The following is a 20256-nucleotide window of genomic DNA, read 5'->3' as shown; positions in this document are numbered from 1 at the left end:
AGAGGCACAGACTTCAGCGGAAGTCGTGACACTTTTTCAGAACCCCATGTCCTAGTCCCTTTTGCCAGTACCCATTAGGTCAGCAATCAAAAAAATTGTTTCCAAGAAATATCAGTCTCTCTCTTTATCTGTCTGTGTTCGGGATCCCGTATTCACCCGCCAACGCCCCTCTCCTTGAACCTTAGGCAGGTATCAGCTTCTCCTCAGTGGAGTGTGAGTTTCCTCAAGTCACTTTGGTGTAACCCCTGTGCACAGTGTAACCCAGGTTAGAATGTAGTGGAAATTCTAATCAAGTAAGGGAGATGAGACTTTCAATTTCTTCAAACAATCATACTTTAATATCGATTAATTATTGCAATAATGGAGCTGGTCAACGACCACCCGTAGATGATCATTGAGAGCCCAACAATACAGAAAAAGCAAGGGGGTTATATAGAAATCCCAAAACTGCTTAGTCATGGTTGGTTCCACCCCTCCCCGGCAGATCAGGGCATCATAAGCTACTTTGTTTTCTTCTTGTGGCTATATGTATTGGGTGTGTGAGGTCATACCGCACAAACAAGTGATAACGTCAGTTCCGTTACTCCTATCTCTACCCAAGTTTGCCTCTATTCCCTTCATATCTCCACACAGCTGTGCCCGTGGAAGATGGTAAAAGAAAAGGATGGACTGAAGAACTGTGGTCACTCAGAGGCTCTTTGTCTTATTGCCGTGTGACCAAGTTACTCGGAAGCAAAGATGATTGGAAACAATACAGGTCTATTCTGTTCCTCAAGTTTATCTCTATCCCATGTACTTGACTACACGCCTAGACCAGCTGCTTTCTCAGAAGCACAACATTGGTAGAATAGAAATGTCTTACTATTGTTAAGCATATAATTAACTATTAATATGAAATAAATCTGGTAAATTTGCCATGTTGCCTCCGGGTGTAAGAGTGCCTACCAGAACCCATTAGACATATTAATGACAGAACACAGAGTGAGCAGGTGATGAGGAAAAAATGGTTGAGGAGTTAGTGTCGTGGTAATTTCCTGTATTACTAAACATTGAGAGAGCAAACCACACAGAAGACAGAGTTATATTATAAAGTCCATCTTTAATTATGAGCTTCACCATAGCCCTTTTTGACTCTCAGATCAATTCAGTGTCTATAAATGAATTCTGAGTGTTTACAAAATGGCAACAGATCTTTTATAGCAAAGATCCACCCCCTAGTCGACATGACAAACCACAGATAATAGGAACTTCACAAAGTGCCTTTTACTTGAAAGAGGAGTACCCCATAGCTAGATAGCATTAGCTATAAATTATCGTTCAGTTTGGTCTCCTAAACAAAGTTCTTATCTCGTTCTTGGTACAACATAGTACCAAAACATTACCTCATCCAATGGCATATCAATTGTCAATTCTAGATACTCTCATCTCAAATACACACCCTCCTGGACAAGATCAGAAATGACAGTGAGCCTCTTAGGTCTTATACTAGGTCAAGATAAGGGCAACCTCAGAGGGGACATACAATAGTTAGACCCATTCCCATAAGAAGACAAGCCTCCATTCTGTCCTCCTCCCCTTCTGATATTCTTCATAGCATCACATGGTTTAACAGCTACATTGACATATAAAGACAAGCCTGACCTCTCCCCCCTCTGGGCCCCTAGTGACTAAGCCCTAGCAGAGAAGGGATAACTGCCAACAGTATTATCCAAAAGAAAACATCCTAATGACATCTCTCACTTCAACATTTATGTAAATAAAACGTCTTATTTATCAATGTTACCTAACTAATTCTGATTCTGCTACCACAGTTGGCCACCAGTGGAGTGAGCTTGGAGATGGCTTCATGTGTATTCCTGTAGTCCACTGTCACCTGCCAGTCACAATTTGATTTCCTCACAGGCCATACTTGACTGTTAGAGGCAGTGTCTTTTCAACAATACCCATTTCACATAGATCTCTAATCACTACTTTAGTAGCGGCCATAGCTTTCTTGCTGATGGGATATTGTGTTTGGTCTGTTTCATATCCGCCCACACTCCTGTTGCTCATCTTCTTGCCTGTGTACTGAGGACATATGTTTTGCATAAGATATGGGAAATACAGTGACTTTAGCACCCGCATCTACTAAAAAAAATCTACTGCAAAGTTGTTAACTCATGTTCACACATATTCCATCGGATTTCATATATACACCAGTCGAGATGGGCCGTAAAGAGGGAGTCTTTTAGTTCATCTCCACGGCATCCACATCCAGCAAACTCTGCTGCTGAGCCAGAGAGTGCTTCTTAAATTTCTGCATCGGCATTGTGTCGTTGGGCCTGTTGTCCTGTTGACTTTTTCCCTTAGAGGCCCCTGCTTCTTCTGGCCACTTCTCATAAGGACATGGGTTTTTACCCGACATTCTCGTTGCCAGCATCCAGAAATCCCTCAATAAAGACACACTCCAGGTTTCTCTTCTGCTGAACGAGTAATCTTGGTTTCACTCGGAACCTGCACAACTCTGACAGCCGGCTTATTATGTTGTCTCTGTCCAGTCGTGACAGCCTGTCGACGTCACCGTAGTTTTGGCTCTCCCAATCAGTAGTGGAAACAAAAGTATTACGCAAATCATTGTGTATGGATTGCGTCAACCGATGTGTGAGCGCCCCATTTTTGGAGTTGAGTGCATTTTCATCTTCCGTGTTTTCGTCAAGTACACCATGTTCACGGTTGTTCAAAAGAGATGCAAAAAAATGTAACCCATCATAAGGATGTAGAATTATAGAGGTTTTTTGTTATCGCTTGAAATGGTCCCACGTCCTCTTACCCACATCTCATGGACGCTTCGTAGTCTTTGACCATTCATCCAACTGTTTTGGAGATTCTGATTTATGTGTAATTACTTTTCACTGGGGTTTTTATATTTACTTCCTTTTTAAATGGCCTGTGTTCTGGTCAGCCTAAGACATCGTTCGTCACCGCTCTCAGAATCCGTTGACTCAAAGCCAGGAAGTGCTGACCAGATGTTTGAAACCAGAGCTGCCTTGTGCAACTCGGCATGAGGGTAGATTGAGGGAACAGAGCCCACAGGTGGGGGCCAAGTCCTGCCTTATCCACCCTTGCATCCTGCAATTGTTCAATTTTGCCTTTTAATGTTTTTATCTGTTCACCAAGGAGCCCTCAAACTATCTTTATGCAATGTCCTATGATTATCTTGAATGAATTTTTTGTTTTCTCACTTTGGCTAAATAAGGTTAAAGACCATTGGGTCTGTCAGTGAGTCAGACATTCTCTGTATTTTTCTCCAAGCTTTTTGTATATCAGACAGATTCCATCTTCTGTCCTTGTCAACAATGACAGAATATTTCTTTATCTCCTGCCTATGCTCCTCTACTTTGAAATGGTTCTTCATATCACTAGACGGTGAATTTAATATATTTCTCATGTTCATATTGGAGCACCTGTCCCGTGTTTTCCTCACTTAAATGCCATTACATTAACTTAAAAAGTTGTGTAATATTTATATACTTATTTAACCATACACACTATTTTTAACCCCTTGAGGACTCTCCTCCTATCTATAGATCACAAATTGTTTCTGCAGGGCCTGGTTACCCCTAAAGCTTGTACAAGGCTTACATAACCTTCACGAGTAAAAATTGCTACTCAACTAGCAACTTCTGTTTCACACCCGTAATCAATTATGGCTTATTTTAACTGAGAGCTTTAACAGAGGACCCTTATATGTCCCAGGCACGTAACTCATTGCATGCACTTAAATGAACCTGATTTAGTTATTTTAAATTATATAGGTCTAGACTCACCCAGCAATGTGTTAGCAGTTGATGTTATTCTTCAATAGCACAGACTCCAAAGAAAATTAGGGAGGGGAAAAATATATGGTTGACCAATTAAAATTCCTTGCTGTAAAATTGGGCTAAATGCCAAGTATCCCATTTCAGGCTCAATGTATAGACAATTTGGACGAATGACAATTTGCCACATGTAGCTATGAGTCCCAGACTGGAACCTCTACCCAGATTCTAAATAGGTTTTGAACTGAAAAACTAGTTCCATTGATCTTTCGTTCTCTGCATTGTGTATTTTATCTTTAAATATTCTTACTAAAGGTTGGGGATAGGTTCTCGATGTCTAGGGCCCGACGAGAAAGAAAAATAAAATAATTGTCTCTGTGGCGATATCCAGATCCGCACAGTTCCCTCTCCTGGAACGAGCCCAGTCTGGGACTCTGCTTGGCGATGTCACCGATGGCTCTGTCTCCGGTGTTAAAAGAGGAATACAGACAGCAGGAAAACCTGCCAACAATAGTGGCTTTCAGTGGCGTGGCAAAACAGCCCAGAGAGCGAGAGAGAGTAATGTAAGGGGAACACAGGAAGAATCACGTCCCTTACTTGGCGGCGCTAAAGCTCCTGGATGTGTGTTGTACCAATGCCTCTCTCGGTCCTCTGCTTTCAGATCACCACTCAACTCCAGTCCCAATTCCTTGTTAGCACAGCCACCCACTTCCTCACTCAAATTCACCAGTAAGACTTCTGGTCCCGCGCATTCACCCAAAATAGACCAGACATGAACAGCCACAGAGAGACATTCTCCCCTCAACGCCCAGGCCCAAACACCAGGCTTTTAAAAATTACAGCCAATCCCCAGCTACCTGTCTGATTACTCGCTGTAGGTGCGACTGATCACACCAGCCCCGCCACCCACTTATCCATCTTGTGACATCAACATTCTACAAGGAAAGAGCATTAACCAGATTACCCCAGATACCAGACTTAGATGAGTGATAACTCCGTTCTAGAATGTTGTCATTGAGAATTAATGTAAAAATGTATTGACATTCAGAATGGACTTTTAGACATCCAGCCTGTATTGTAGTTTCATGACCAGAGACAAATCTTCAAAGGCACAGTATGTATTTATTCGGAGTGGTACATGCATTCACAGTCTTGATTTATAGGATCCTTCCCACTATATGATTTATATATCAAGTGATAAAATCCCAAGTTATCATTAGATGTTCATGGAAAAACTGCACTTGTACTCATTTGAAAGTACAGATTATTAAATATTCTACGGCTGTTATGTCATCAAATCAAACTTCATTTATATAGCACGTTTCCTACAAATGTATTTGAAGGTGTTCAAAGTCATGCATTGAAAGGCATGTGGCACTTAACATCCTTCCTGTAGCCTATTTTCTAGTTTCATAATATCGGCCGCAAGGATGTGAAATACGAGTGGAGGAAGCCACCAGTGCCCAACCAAGTGCAGTAATGAATCGTGTAAATCATGCAAATATGACTTGTCTGTGTAAGCAGCAACTAACGGGACTGCCCCGGAGGAGCTCCCAACTGACGTTTACTATGGTGCATTAAGTTTTTTGGAACCTCTCCAGCTTGCTGATAATAAAGAAAGATTAATTTAATATTGACTTCAGGTGTCCCTGGTGGTAATTTCTAATACAATTTCTATTTCAGGGAGGGTCTTACCAACTCTTTGAAGACCATCCTTACTGGCACCATCCAGTGTGATGACCTCTGACAGACTCCTATTGCTCATTCTGTCAGTGCCTGTTTTCAGGGGAGTCAAAGGTCCAAAAATATTCCACATACTGCAGGTCGTACAAGTTTTGCTCAATAGCAGCCAACTAAATAAAAGTAGGTGACTTTATCATGGGCACAGTGGTCATTTTTATATCTGTGATGTTCAAATGATTTCTCTACCCCTTTGTCTTACTTGCTAAAGGCCCCAGTCATCCCTACCTGGACCTGACATTGTTGAAAAACAAGCAAAAAATGAATAATGATCATACACAAACAATAGGTTGTTACGTTCAAGTTTTGGTCAAAGCAGCCAACTTAAGTAAATGTAAGTTCAATCAGAAAGGCTGGTCTGAGTGCATCTCCTCCCAGTTTCATTCAGTAGTACAACACAATTTACATTGCATTTTTATCATTGGCACAGTGAGCATTTATATATGTGCTGTTTAATTTATGAGAGAGGTATATTACTTCCAGCCGTTCTCCTTGCTGAGGGTGGTGATGGACATGCACGGCTTCTTGTGGGGTGAGCCTGATGTTCCGCATGTCAAAAGCCAGACATGACGAGGACAGTCTAGGGTACTATTTGCATGAAGAGGTGAAGTATTGTGATGAGTTATATGACTCTACTTCTGATTCTAATTCTCTAAAGGAAAGCCTCAGCTGTGAGGTCACTGACAAAGACCAACATTGATATGGGGGATCATCTGAAAGGGACTGACATGCAGGGATGGAACATATGGATTTTGGGCACTTGCCAGCAGATCACAATTTCTACTTGCCTGGGTAACATTCAAGTTCTAAATCTTTGGCGTGCAATGTTTGTAAAGGCAATTTCACTGCTGTCAGGCTAGTTTGGCACATTGTCTACTAGCTCTATCTAAAAAGTACTAGCCTCTGGTTAGCTTAATTTCCAACCCCGCTGACATGTATAACTGACTTCACAGGTCATTTGTTTAGTCATGTACATCAGATGCACTTGTGGAACAAAACCGTTTGTGTTTTGTGTGGGAAAACATTGAGCCCACAAGTCCTTTATGAGCGAGCTAGCTAGCTAGTTAATATTAGCTCACCGTTCGTGTAGTCAAACTTTTCCACGTGGTGACATGCTATCTAATATATAATATAATATATATAATAATATAATAATAATATATGCCATTTAGCAGACGCTTTTATCCAAAGCGACTTACAGTCATGTGTGCATACATTCTACGTATGGGTGGTCCCGGGGATCGAACCCACTACCCTGGCGTTACAAGCGCCATGCTCTACCAACTGAGCTACACAGGATCTAATGTTAGCCCACGAGGGCAGGGATATTTAGCTCATCGTTCGTGTATTCAACCTTTTCCCCAGACCCCACTGTTGGTGACATGATAACTAGTCCACCAGGGCATGGATATTTAACATTAGATAGTTAGCACTAATCACTAACGTGAGTCACATTCACGTCTGACTACACCAAACCAAATCAGTTTATTTGTCACGTGCGCCGAATACAACAAGGTATATACAATCGGCTGTATACAGACACCTTACTAACTTACAGGCTCTAACCAATGGTGCGGAAAAAGTGTGTGCGTGAGTAAAGAAATAAAACAGTAAAAAGACATTTGAAAAAAAGAGTAGCAAGGCTATATACAGACACCTGTTAGTCAGGCTTATTGAGGTAGTATGTACATGTAGGTATTGTTAAAGTGACTATGCATATAAGATAAACAGAGTAGCAGCATCGTAGAAGAGGGGTTGGGGGGCACACAATGCAAATAGTCCAGGTAACCATTTGGTTACCTGTTCAGGAGTCTTATGGCTTGGGGGTAAAAACTGTTGAAGCCTTTTTGTCCTACACTTGGCACTCCGGTTGCCATGCGGTAGTAGAGAGAACAGTCTATGACTGGGGTGGCTGGGGTCTTTGACAATTTTTAGGGCCTTCCTCTGACACTGCCTGGTGTAGATGTCCTGGATGGCAGGCAGCTTTGCCCCAGTGATGTACTGGGCCATACGCACTACCCTCAAGTGCCTTGCGGTCAGAGGCATGTGACAGAGGCCGAGCAATTGCCATACCTGGCAGTGATGCAACCAGTCAGGATACTCTCATGTTGCAGCTGTAGGACCTTTTGAGGATCTCAGGACCCATGCCAAAACTTTTTAGTTTCCTGAGGGGGAATAGGCTTTGTTTCTGGGATAATGGTGTTGATGTGAGCTATGACCAGCCTTTCAAAGCACTTCATGGATACAGACGGTAGTCATTTTTTTAATTTTTTTATTTCACCTTTATTTAACCAGGTAGGCTAGTTGAGAACAAGTTCTCATTTGCTACCTGGCCAAGATAAAGCATAGCAGTGTGAACAGACAACACAGAGTTACACATGGAGTAAACAATTAACAAGTCAATAACACAGTAGGAAAAAAAGGGGGGAGTCTATATACAATGTGTGCAAATGGCATGAGGTAGGTGAATAATTACAATTTTGGAGTGATAAATGATCAGATGGCCATGTACAGGTAGAGATATTGGTGTGCAAAAGAGCAGACAAGTAAATAAATAAAAACAGTATGGGGATGAGGTAGGTGAAAATGGGTGGGCTATTTACCAATAGACTATGTACAGCTGCAGCGATCGGTTAGCTGCTCAGATTGCTGATGTTTGAAGTTGGTGAGGGAGATAAAAGTCTCCAACTTCAGCGATTTTTGCAATTCGTTCCAGTCACAGGCAGCAGAGTACTGGAACGAAAGGCGGCCGAATGAGGTGTTGGCTTTAGGGATGATCAGTGAGATACACCTGCTGAAGCGCGTGCTACGGATGGGTGTTGCCATCGTGACCAGTGAACTGAGATAAGGCGGAGCTTTACCTAGCATGGACTTGTAGATGACCTGGAGCCAGTGGGTCTGGCGACGAATATGTAGCGAGGGCCAGCCGACTAGAGCATACAAGTCGCAGTGGTGGGTGGTGTAAGGTGCTTTAGTGACAAAACGGATGGCACTGTGATAAACTGCATCCAGTTTGCTGAGTAGTGTTGGAAGCAATTTTGTAGATGACATCGCCGAAGTCGAGGATCGGTAGGCTAGTCAGTTTTACTAGGGTAAGCTTGGCGGTGTGAGTGAAGGAGGCTTTGTTGCGGAATAGAAAGCCGACTCTTGATTTGATTTTCGATTGGAGATGTTTGATATGAGTCTGGAAGGAGAGTTTGCAGTCTAGCCAGACACCTAGGTACTTATAGATGTCCACATATTCAAGGTCGGAACCATCCAGGGTGGTGATGCTAGTCGGGCATGCGGGTGCAGGCAGCGATCGGTTGAAAAGCATGCATTTGGTTTTACTAGCGTTTAAGAGCAGTTGGAGGCCACGGAAGGAGTGTTGTATGGCATTGAAGCTCGTTTGGAGGTTAGATGGCACAGTGTCCAATGACGGGCCGAAAGTATATAGAATGGTGTCGTCTGCGTAGAGGTGGATCAGGGAATCGCCCGCAGCAAGAGCAACATTGATATATACAGAGAAAAGAGCCAGCTGATTTATACGGGTCCAGGTTTTGCAGCTCTTTCAGAACATCTGCTATCTGGATTTGGGTAAAGGAGAACCTGGAGAGGCTTGGGCGAGGAGCTGCGGGGAGAGCGGAGCTGTTGGCCGAGGTTGGAGTAGCCAGGCGGAAGGCATGGCCAGCCGTTGAGAAATGCTTGTTGAAGTTTTCGATAATCATGGATTTATCGGTGGTGACCGTGTTACCTAGCCTCAGTGCAGTGGGCAGCTGGGAGGTGCTCTTGTTCTCCATGGACTTCAGTGTCCCAGAACTTTTTAGAGTTGGAGCTACAGGATGCAAACTTCTGCCTGAAGAAGCTGGCCTTAGCTTTCCTGACTGACTGCGTGTATTGGTTCCTGACTTCCCTAAACAGTTGCATATCGCGGGGACTATTCGATGCTATTGCAGTCCGCCACAGGATGTTTTTGTGCTGGTCGAGGGCAGTCAGGTCTGGAGTGAACCAAGGGCTGTATCTGTTCTTAGTTCTGCATTTTTTTGAACGGAGCATGCTTATCTAAAATGGTGAGGAAGTTACTTTTAAAGAATGACCAGGCATCCTCAACTGATGGGATGAGGTCAATGTCCTTCCAGGATACCCGGGCCAGGTCGATTAGAAAGGCCTGCTCACAGAAGTGTTTTAGGGAGCGTTTGACAGTGACTCCGTAGCGGATACAGGCAATGAGGCAGTGATCGCTGAGATCCTGGTTGAAGACAGCGGAGGTGTATTTGGAGGGCCAGTTGGTCAGGATGACGTCTATGAGGGTGCCCTTGCTTACAGAGTTAGGGTTGTACCTCGTGGGTTCCTTGATGATTTGTGTGAGATTGAGGGCATCTAGCTTAGATTGTAGGACTGCCGGGGTGTTAAGCATATCCCAGTTTAGGTCACCTAACAGAACAAACTCTGAAGCTAGATGGGGGGCGATCAATTCACAAATGGTGTCCAGGGCACAGCTGGGAGCTGAGGGGGGTCGGTAGTGGGCGGCAACAGTGAGAGACTTATTTCTGGAGAGAGTAATTTTCAAAATTAGTAGTTCGAACTGTTTGGGTATGGACCTGGAAAGTATGACATTACTTTGCAGGCTATCTCTTGCAGGCTTTCGACTCTGTCAATCACCATATTCTTATCGGCAGACTCAGTAGCCTCGGTTTTTCGGATGACTGCCTTGCCTGGTTCACCAATTACTTTGCAGACAGAGTTCAGTTTGTCAAATCGGAGGGCATGCTGTCCGGTCCTCTGGCAGTCTCTATGGGGGTGCCACAGGGTTCAAAAGTTGGGTATGGAAATCTCTGAATTTTTGGTGGCCTTCCTGAGCCAGGATTCAGACATGGCAAGGACATCAGGGTTAGCAGAGTGTGCTAAAGCAGTGCGTAAAACAAACTTAGGGAGGAGGCTTCTGATGTTGACATGCATGAAACCAAGGCTTTTTCGATCACAGAAGTCAGTAAATGAGGGTGCCTGGGGACATGCAGGGCCTGGGTTTACCTCCACATCACCCGCGGAACAGAGAAGGAGTAGTATGAGGGTGCGGCTAAAGGTCGCCTAGAGCGTTGGGGACAGAGAATAAGAGGAGCAGGTTTCTGGGCATGGTAGAATTATATTCAGGGCATAATGCGCAGACAGGGGTATGGTGGGGTGTGGGTACAGCGGAGGTAAGCCCAGGCACTGGGTGATGATGAGAGAGGTTGTATCTCTGGACATGCTGGTTGTAATGGGTGAGGTCACTGCATGTGTGGGAGGTGGGACAAATGAGGTATCAGGGGTATGACGAGTGGAACTAGGGGCTCCATTGTGAACTAAAACAATGATAACTAACCTGAACAACAGTATACAAGGCATATTGACATTTGAGAGAGACATACAGCGAGGCATACAGTAATCACAGGTGTTGAATTGGGAAAGCTAGCTAAAACAGTAGGTGAGACAACAACAGCTAATCAGCTAGCACAACAACAGCAGGTAAAATGGTGTTGACTAGGCAACGGGGCCGACAGATAAAACAAACAAGCAGAATGGAGTACCGTGATTAATGGACAGTCCAGCGTGCATCAGCTATGTAGCCAAGTGATCAGTGTCCAGGGGGCAGCGGTGGATGGGGCAGGGAAGCTGGACTGGCGAGTGTTATCCAGGTTAAAAACTAACAATGACTAAATAGCTTGTAGCAAGTTGGCTGGTTAGCTTCTGGAGGTTCTTGAGTGTGTTCTAAAAATTAAAAATAATTGCGATTCCGTATCACATTGGGTGAGGCAGGTTTCCGGAAGGTATAAACAAATTAAAAATCGGAAAGAGCTAGAAAGTAAATATGGGTCCAGTGAGTGTTTGGGACGCGGCGATGCAGACGGTTAGCAGGCCTGTGCTAACAAGCTAACAGTTAGCAGGCCTGGGGTAAACAAGGTAGCAGTTAGCGGACCAGGGCTAAACAAGCTAGCAGTTAGCAGGCCGAATTAGCAAGCAAGGAGATGGCAAGGGCTAGAGAGTTAGCCTTTGGGGGACGTCGCAATGGGGTGAGTCTGTTTATTCCTCTTCATGCGGTGACATCGATAGACCGGTCGTGGGCCCGGGTATTGTAGCCCAGGAGTATGCTACGGTGGTAAGCACAGGTGCTCTGGCCGGGCTAGCTTCAAGCTAAGTGGGTGGAAACACTAGCCAGGAGTAATCATCCGGGGTTGTGTTTTAGCTATATAGCTAGTTTTGAAGATCCAGCTGAAAAATGTTCCGTTTGTGGTGGGAATCCGGGGATAAAAAAAAAAAAATAGGTCCGTTATGCTCTGGTTAGCGTCGCGTTGTTCGAACTGGCGAGAGCTTTCCGAGCTAAAGGTTAGCTGATGACCGGTTAGCTGAAGACCGCTAGCATAGCTGGTGGTTAGCTGGCTAGCTTCAGTTGAGGGGTTCCGGTTCCGAAGTAAATATAAATACTTTAGGAAAAAAATAGCTACATTGGGTGAGGCGGGTTGCAGGAGAGTATTTGGAAGCTTAGGTTAGCAAAATGTTTTTAAAGATATGCGAAGAAAAATATGTAAAAACGAAAAAGAAACGATATATATACAAGGGACACGACACGACAGGACGACTTACTGCTACGCCATCTTGGAAGATAGGCAGGTTACCTTCGGTTTCTTGTGCACAGGAACTATGGTGGTCTGCTTGAAACATGTAGGTATTACAGACTCGTGCAGGGAGAGGTTGAAATGTCAGTGAAGACACTTGCCACTTGAGTACACATCCTGTTAATCCATCTGGCCCTGTGGCCTTGAATGTTGACCTGTTTAAAGGTCTTGCTCACATCTGCTTTGGAGAGCGTGATCACACAGTCGTGTGGAACAGCTGGTGCTCTCATGTATGATTCAGTGTTGCTCACCTCGAAGCGAGCATAAAAGGCATTTAGCTCATCTGGTAAGTTCACGTCACTGGGCAGCTCGCGGCTGGGGTTCCCTTTAGTCTGCCCCGTAGCACTCACTTCTGTCATCATGAAGTGCTTTGAGAGACTAGTCAAGGATCATATCACCTCCACCCCACCTGATACCCTAGACCCACTCCAATTTGCTTACCGCCTCAATAGGTCCACAGATAACGCAATCGTCATTACGCTGCACACTGCCCAATCCCATCTGGACAAGAGGAATACCTATGTAAGAACGCTGTTCCTTGACTACAGCTCAGCATTTAACACCACAGTACTCTCCAAACTCGTCATTAATCTCGAGACCCTGGATCCTGGACTTTCTGACGGCCGCCACCAGGTGGTGAGGATAGAAAACATCATCCACCCCGCTGATCCTCAACACTGGGGCCCCATAAGGGTGCATTCTCAACCCGCTCCTGTACTCCCTGTTCACCCATGACTGCGTGGCTATGCTCGCCTCCAACCTTCAATCATCAAGTTTGCAGACACTACAGTGGTAGGCTTGATTACCAACAACAATGAGACGGCCTACAGGGAGGAGCTAAGGGCCCTCTGAGTGTGGTGTCAGGAAAATAACTTCTCACTCAACGTCAACAAAACAAAGGAGATGATCGTGGACTTCAGGAAACAGAGGGAGCATCCCCCCATCCACATCGATGGGAGAGTAGTGGAGAAGGTGAAAAGTTAAGTTCCTCTGCGTACACATCATGGACAAACTGAAATGGTCCACCCACACAGACAGCGTGGTGAAGGCGCAACAGCGCCTCTTCAACCTTAGGAGGCTGAAGAAATTTTGCTTGTCACCTACAACACTCACAAACTTTTACAGATGCACAATCGAGAGCATCCTGTCGGGCTGTATCACCGCCTGGTACGGCAACTGCTCTGGCCCACAACCGCAAGGCAATCTAGAGGGTAGTGCGGTCTGCACAACGCATCACCGGGGGCAAACTACCTGCCCTCCAGGACACGTACAGCACCCGATGTCACAGGAAGGCCAAAAAGATCAAGGACAACAACCACCTGAGCCACTGCCTGTTCACCCCGTTATCATCCAAAAGGCGAGGTCAGTACAGGTGCATCAAAGCTGGGACCGAGAGACTGAAAAAACAGCTTCTATCTCAAGGTCATCAGACTGTTAAACGGCAATCACAAACAGAGTGGCTGCTGCAAACACTCAAATCTCTTGCCACTTTAATAAATGAATGAATGGATTTAATAAAGGTATCACTAGTCACTTTAAATTACTTCACTTTAATGTCTACATATCCTACATTACTCATCTCATATGTGTATATACTGTATTCTATACCATCTACTCCATCTTGACTATGCCGCACGGCCATCGCTCATCCATATATTTATATCTACATATTCTTATTCATCCACTTACATTTGTGTCAATAAAGTAGTTGTTGTGAATTTGTTAGATTACTTGTGAGATATTACTGCACTGTCGGACCTAGAAGCACAAGCTTTTCGCTGCACTCGCATTAACAGCTGCTAACCATGTAAATGTGACCAATAACATTTTATTTTATTTGAATAGTTTATATGCCCTGCCACATCCGATGAGCGTCAGAGCCAGTGTAGTAGGATTCGATCTTAGTCCTGTATTGACGCTTTGCCTGTTTGATGGTTCATCTAAGGGCATAGCAGGATTTCTTAAGTGTCCGGATTAGTGTCCCACTCCTTGAAAGTGGCAGCTCTAGCCTTTAGCTCAGTGCGGATGTTGACTGTATTCCGTGGCTTCTGGTTGGGATATGTCCGTACAGTCACTTTGGGGATAACGTTGTCGATACACTTATTGATATAGGTGGTTTACTTCTCAATGCCATTGGATAAATCCCAGAACATATTCTAGTCTGAGCTAGCAAAACAAGGTAAGAAAAAAGGTGTTGAAGTATTTTGTCTTTACAACTGATATTCAACACAACAGTACATTTATGTATTGTTTTGGAATGAATATAACGTGCAGCACTAAATGCATATGTATTTAACACAGTGCCCCTCCAAAATGACATTTGGTTAGTAGAGACCCTACTGAGCATTTCCCACCCCACATTAGCTGAGACAGGTAGAAAAGCTATTTCTACAAGCCAATATGTATCCCACGTACAGTCTTTTACAGTGTATTTCATTGGGGGCTATGGAGGGGTCGGTATCAAAAGCCAGCAGACCCTACTGAGTATTTTTCCACCAGGTAGAAAAGTTCTCTCTTACAGCCCAATATTCTCAACATACCAGTGTCAACATTGTATTTTTTCATTAGTGGTATAAACACATTTTTAAACCATATATTTACATTTACATTTAAGTCATTTAGCAGACGCTCTTATCCAGAGCGACTTACAAATTGGTGCATTCACCTTATGACATCCAGTGGAACAGCCACTTTACAATAGTGCATCTAAATATTTTAAGGGGGGGGTGAGAAGGATTACTTTATCCTATCCTAGGTATTCCTTAAAGAGGTGGGGTTTCAGGTGTCTCCGGAAGGTGGTGATTGACTCCGCTGTCCTGGCGTCGTGAGGGAGTTTGTTCCACCATTGGGGAGCCAGAGCTGCGAACAGTTTTGACTGGGCTGAGCGGGAACTGTACTTCCTCAGTGGTAGGGAGGCGAGCAGGCCAGAGGTGGATGAACGTAGTGCCCTTATTTGGGTGTAGGGCCTGATCAGAGCCTGGAGGTACTGAGGTGCCGTTCCCCTCACAGCTCCGTAGGCAAGCACCATGGTCTTGTAGCGGATGCGAGCTTCAACTGGAAGCCAGTGGAGAGAGCGGAGGAGCGGGGTGACGTGAGAGAACTTGGGAAGGTTGAACACTAGACGGGCTGCGGCGTTCTGGATGAGTTGTAGGGGTTTAATGGCACAGGCAGGGAGCCCAGCCAACAGCGAGTTGCAGTAATCCAGATGGGAGATGACAAGTGCCTGGATTAAGACCTGCGCCGCTTCCTGTGTGAGGCAGGGTCGTACTCTGCGGATGTTGTAGAGCATGAACCTACAGGAACGGGCCACCGCCTTGATGTTAGTTGAGAACGACAGGGTGTTGTCCAGGATCACGCCAAGGTTCTTAGCGCTCTGGGAGGAGGACACAATGGATTTGTCAACCGTGATGGCGAGATCATGGAACGGGCAGTCCTTCCCCGGGAGGAAGAGCAGCTCCGTCTTGCCGAAGTTCAGCTTGAGGTGGTGATCCGTCATCCACACTGATATGTCTGCCAGACATGCAGAGATGCGATTCGCCACCTGGTCATCAGAAGGGGGAAAGGAGAAGATTAGTTGTGTGTCGTCTGCATAGCAATGATAGGAGAGACCGTGTGAGGTTATGACAGAGCCAAGTGACTTGGTGTATAGCGAGAATAGGAGAGGGCCTAGAACAGAGCCCTGGGGGACACCAGTGGTGAGAGCGCGTGGTGAGGAGACAGATTCTCGCCACGCCACCTGGTAGGAGCGACCTGTCAGGTAGGACGCAATCCAAGCGTGGGCCGCGCCGGAGATGCCCAACTCGGAGAGGATGGAGAGGAGGATCTGATGGTTCACAGTATCGAAGGCAGCCGATAGGTCTAGAAGGATGAGAGCAGAGGAGAGAGAGTTAGCTTTAGCGGTGCGGAGCGCCTCCGTGATACAGAGGAGAGCAGTCTCAGTTGAATGACTAGTCTTGACACCTGACTGATTTGGATCAAGAAGGTAATTCTGAGAGATAGCGGGAGAGCTGACCAAGGACGGCACGTTCAAGAGTTTTGGAGAGAAAAGAAAGAAGGGATACTGGTCTGTAGTTGTTGACATCGGAGGGATCGAGTGTAGGTTTTTTCAGAAGGGGTGCAACTCTCGCTCTCTTGAAGACGGAAGGGACATAGCCAGTGGTCAGGGATAAGTTGATGAGCGAGGTGAGATAAGGGAGAAGGTCTCCGGAAATGGTCTGGAGAAGAGAGGAGGGGATAGGGTCGAGCGGGCAGGTTGTTGGGCGGCCGGCCGTCACAAGACGCGAGATTTCATCTGGAGAGAGAGGGGAGAAAGAGGTCAGAGCACAGGGTAGGGCAGTGTGAGCAGAACCAGCGGTGTCGTTTGACTTAGCAAACGAGGATCGGATGTCGTCGACCTTCTTTTCAAAATGGTTGACGAAGTCATCTGCAGAGAGGGAGGAGGGGGAGGGAGGAGGATTCAGGAGGGAGGAGAAGGTGGCAAAGAGCTTCCTAGGGTTAGAGGCAGATGCTTGGAATTTAGAGTGGTAGAAAGTGGCTTTAGCAGCAGAGACAGAGGAGGAAAATGTAGAGAGGAGGGAGTGAAAGGATGCCAGGTCCGCAGGGAGGCGAGTTTTCCTCCATTTCCGCTCGGCTGCCCGGAGCCCTGTTCTGTGAGCTCGCAATGAGTCGTCGAGCCACGGAGCGGGAGGGGAGGACCGAGCCGGCCTGGAAGATAGGGGGCATAGAGAGTCAAAGGATGCAGAAAGGGAGGAGAGGAGGGTTGAGGAGGCAGAATCAGGAGATGGGTTGGAGAAGGTTTGAGCAGAGGGAAGAGATGATAGGATGGAAGAGGAGAGAGTAGCGGGGGAGAGAGAGCGAAGGTTGGGACGGCGCGATACCATCCGAGTAGGGGCAGTGTGGGAAGTGTTGGATGAGAGCGAGAGGGAAAAGGATACAAGGTAGTGGTCGGAGACTTGGAGGGGGAGTTGCAATGAGGTTAGTGGAAAAACAGCATCTAGTAAAGATGAGGTCGAGCGTATTGCCTGCCTTGTGAGTATGGGGGGAAGGTGAGAGGGTGAGGTCAAAAGAGGAGAGGAGTGGAAAGAAGGAGGCAGAGAGGAATGAGTCAAAGGTAGACGTGGGGAGGTTAAAGTCGCCCAGAACTGTGAGAGGTGAGCCGTCCTCAGGAAAGGAGCTTATCAAGGCATCAAGCTCATTGATGAACTCTCCGAGGGGACCTGGAGGGCGATAAATGATAAGGATGTTAAGCTTGAAAGGGCTGGTAACTGTGACAGCATGAAATTCAAAGGAGGCGATAGACAGATGGGTAAGGGGAGAAAGAGAGAATGACCACTTGGGAGAGATAAGGATCCCGATGCCACCACCCCGCTGACCAGAAGCTCTCGGGGTGTGCGAGAACACGTGGGCGGACGAAGAGAGAGCAGTAGGAGTAGCAGTGTTATCTGTGGTGATCCATGTTTCTGTCAGTGCCAAGAAGTCGAGGGACTGGAGGGAGGCATAGGCTGAGATGAACTCTGCCTTGTTGGCTGCAGATCGGCAGTTCCAGAGGCTACCGGAGACCTGGAACTCCACGTGGGTCGTGCGCGCTGGGACCACCAGATTAGGGTGGCAGCGGCCACACGGTGTGGAGCGTTTGTATGGTCTGTGCAGAGGAGAGAACAGGGATAGACAGACACATAGTTGACAGGCTACAGAAGAGGCTACGCTAATGCAAGGAGATTGGAATGACAAGTGGACTACATGTCTCGAATGTTCAGAAAGTTAAGCTTACGTAGCAAGAATCTTATTGACTAAAATGATTCAAATGATACAGTACTGCTGAAGTAGGCTAGCTGGCAGTGGCTGCGTTGTTGACTTTGTAGGCACTGGCACTAATCACTAATCAAGTCGTTCCGTTGAGTGTAATAGTTTCTACAGAGCTGCTATTCGGGGGCTAGCTGGCTAGCTAGCAGTGTTGATTACGTTACGTTGCGTTAAAAGAACGACAATGGCTGGCTAGCTAACCTAGAAAATCGCTCTAGACTACACAATTATCTTTGATACACAGACGGCTATGTAGCTAGCTACGATCAAACAAATCAAACTGTTGTGCTGTAATGAAATGAAATGAAAAATGTGATACTACCTGTGGAGCGAAGCGGAATGCGATATATTTTTTTTAAATGTCATAGATGACTCGTATTTTCTTGTTATCACAATATAAACGCCCATTGATTAAAATTATATCTTTTGAATGATTTATCCACATTCCCACAATGTTGTGAAATGCAGGGTTTTATTTTGAAGGCTTTCTCATTACCATACGAAAGTGACGTCATTGTCTGTGCTGCTGGCAGAATGCTCGTGGGTACTAGTGACTGTTGAAGCCCTGTTCGGGAACTGATGCTGACAGCCGCGCGATCGATGCAAAGGTTACATTTTATCCTAGCATGTTTACTACCCTGCTGAAAAATATGTTTGCAAAATGTGCAAAATTAGATTGACTGCTGTGGCTATGTAGCAGGTGGCTGCTGGTGTATGCAAGTTTGGGTTTTCGGATTTACACGGACGCCCGTGTGTCTACTTGATCTCTTAGCTTGTAAAGTGGCTTAATGAGTGTCCAAAGTAACAGTGGAAGTGGTGGTGGAAGTTTGGAGGCGACGCCATCTTGGTCGCAGCAGCTATCCTCGTCCCCAACGATTTCTCAACAACACATAACGGCGACCGCCAAGAAGGAAGGTAATTCATCAACAATGGCATTCGTCGAAGTCTGTTCGATGGGAAATGCGCATTGTTTCCACTTCTATCGCCCCAATTCGACGGATTTATGGATGTCAATTGATGGCCGAACAGTTAGTCAGTACAGTAGCTAGCCAGCGTTAGCTACTAGCTAGCTTCGATAGGTGTTTGCGCTCAGTTACAGTAGAGCAATGGAGAGCATTAGCAATGGAATATTCAGACAGGAGCAGACCGGTTGAGTGGACAATAAGTAGGAACAGGCTAGACCATACGTAACGTTAGATGACCAAGGAGTTGTCATTTATGTAACTACTTATAGTAGCTAGGTTAGCAATGTTGCAGAGACTAGTCATCACTTGTAGCTAAACAGCTGTGGGTAGTTGAATGCCTTTGGCCTTCTGTCAAACAGCAGGGCTACTACAAGTCTAAACGAATCCAGTGAGTTATCATGCATTCAAACGACTTCTAATGATCAACTAGGAACAACACTTTCCGTTGTTGAAGTTTATAATATGAACTTTGACATCTGAACAGGAACAGACTGTTGTCGGCATCAGAACTAAAGCCCGTGACTCTGTCATCCTGAGAACGGAAGTTTGTCACACAAAGGCTACTTAGCGTGTCACATTTCTTAGTGTTGCTAACTATTCCAATTGGGATGGAAATAACCATGTAGCTAATTATGCTTTGGACCGGGATCAAGATCAGGCCTGGATGTGGTATTCCCGTGTCCTTATTTACACTGCTCGTCAATGTTTTATTACTGCTGTCTGGTTTCTCTTTACTTGAACCTCATAAGGCTGGGTTGTGTGTCAGACATTCCATGTTTTGGTGATTGATGGGGACAAAGTTCACACCCGCAGCTCAGCTGTTGAATCAGAAACTCTTGCTTGTCCAGTAGTGGTCTTACAGCCTAACATTCAGTTTTGACACCTGACACTTGCATGCGAAAGCTTGGTGCTGTCCATAAGGTGTTCACTAAATACATATTATAGAGCATGCAGATAGACACAGACTAAGTAACTGTGTTGTTGATGTGGGAGTGGTGAAATGCACTGCACTCACACAGTTTGCACTTATCCAATGTGCTCTTATCAGAAGTGGGCGGTAGTGTGATGTATCTGATGCAGTTTGCTGTATCCTTACATAGCCATATATAGCTTTATCTTATGTTGTTGTGTAGGCCCCATGGAGGAGCTGCACAGCCTGGACCCTCGCAGGCAGGAGCTTCTGGAGGCCAGGTTCATGGGCGGGGTCAGCGGCAACACAGTAGGGAGCACTGGCAGCACCAGCGGGGGGGCCAAGGTGAAACACGCACAACTCAAAACGATCTCAATCATCAATACTATAACACACATGCATGGTTTTAC

General features: G+C 45.7%; 1 protein-coding gene across 5 annotated transcripts in view; it reads left to right on the top strand.

Moving 5' to 3' along the window:
* Nucleotides 1-20256, top strand: part of LOC124041544 (serine/threonine-protein kinase tousled-like 1-B) — a 59429-nt gene that overhangs the window by 23650 nt on the left and 15523 nt on the right. For 3 of the 5 annotated variants that reach the window (XM_046359254.1, XM_046359253.1, XM_046359252.1), the window contains exons 1-2: nucleotides 18515-18886; nucleotides 20070-20191. In XM_046359254.1, coding sequence (XP_046215210.1) covers nucleotides 18760-18886; nucleotides 20070-20191 — 249 coding nt within the window. In that variant the 5' untranslated portion in view covers nucleotides 18515-18759. Of the gene's footprint in view, nucleotides 1-18505; nucleotides 18887-20069; nucleotides 20192-20256 lie in introns of those variants that run through there. The other 2 variants (XM_046359255.1, XM_046359256.1) reach the window with 2 other exon arrangements.

Source organism: Oncorhynchus gorbuscha, linkage group LG08 (genome assembly GCF_021184085.1).
Source record: "Oncorhynchus gorbuscha isolate QuinsamMale2020 ecotype Even-year linkage group LG08, OgorEven_v1.0, whole genome shotgun sequence".
In the NCBI taxonomy this organism is placed as follows: domain Eukaryota; kingdom Metazoa; phylum Chordata; class Actinopteri; order Salmoniformes; family Salmonidae; genus Oncorhynchus; species Oncorhynchus gorbuscha.
This window is presented reverse-complemented; position numbering and strand designations above follow the sequence as displayed.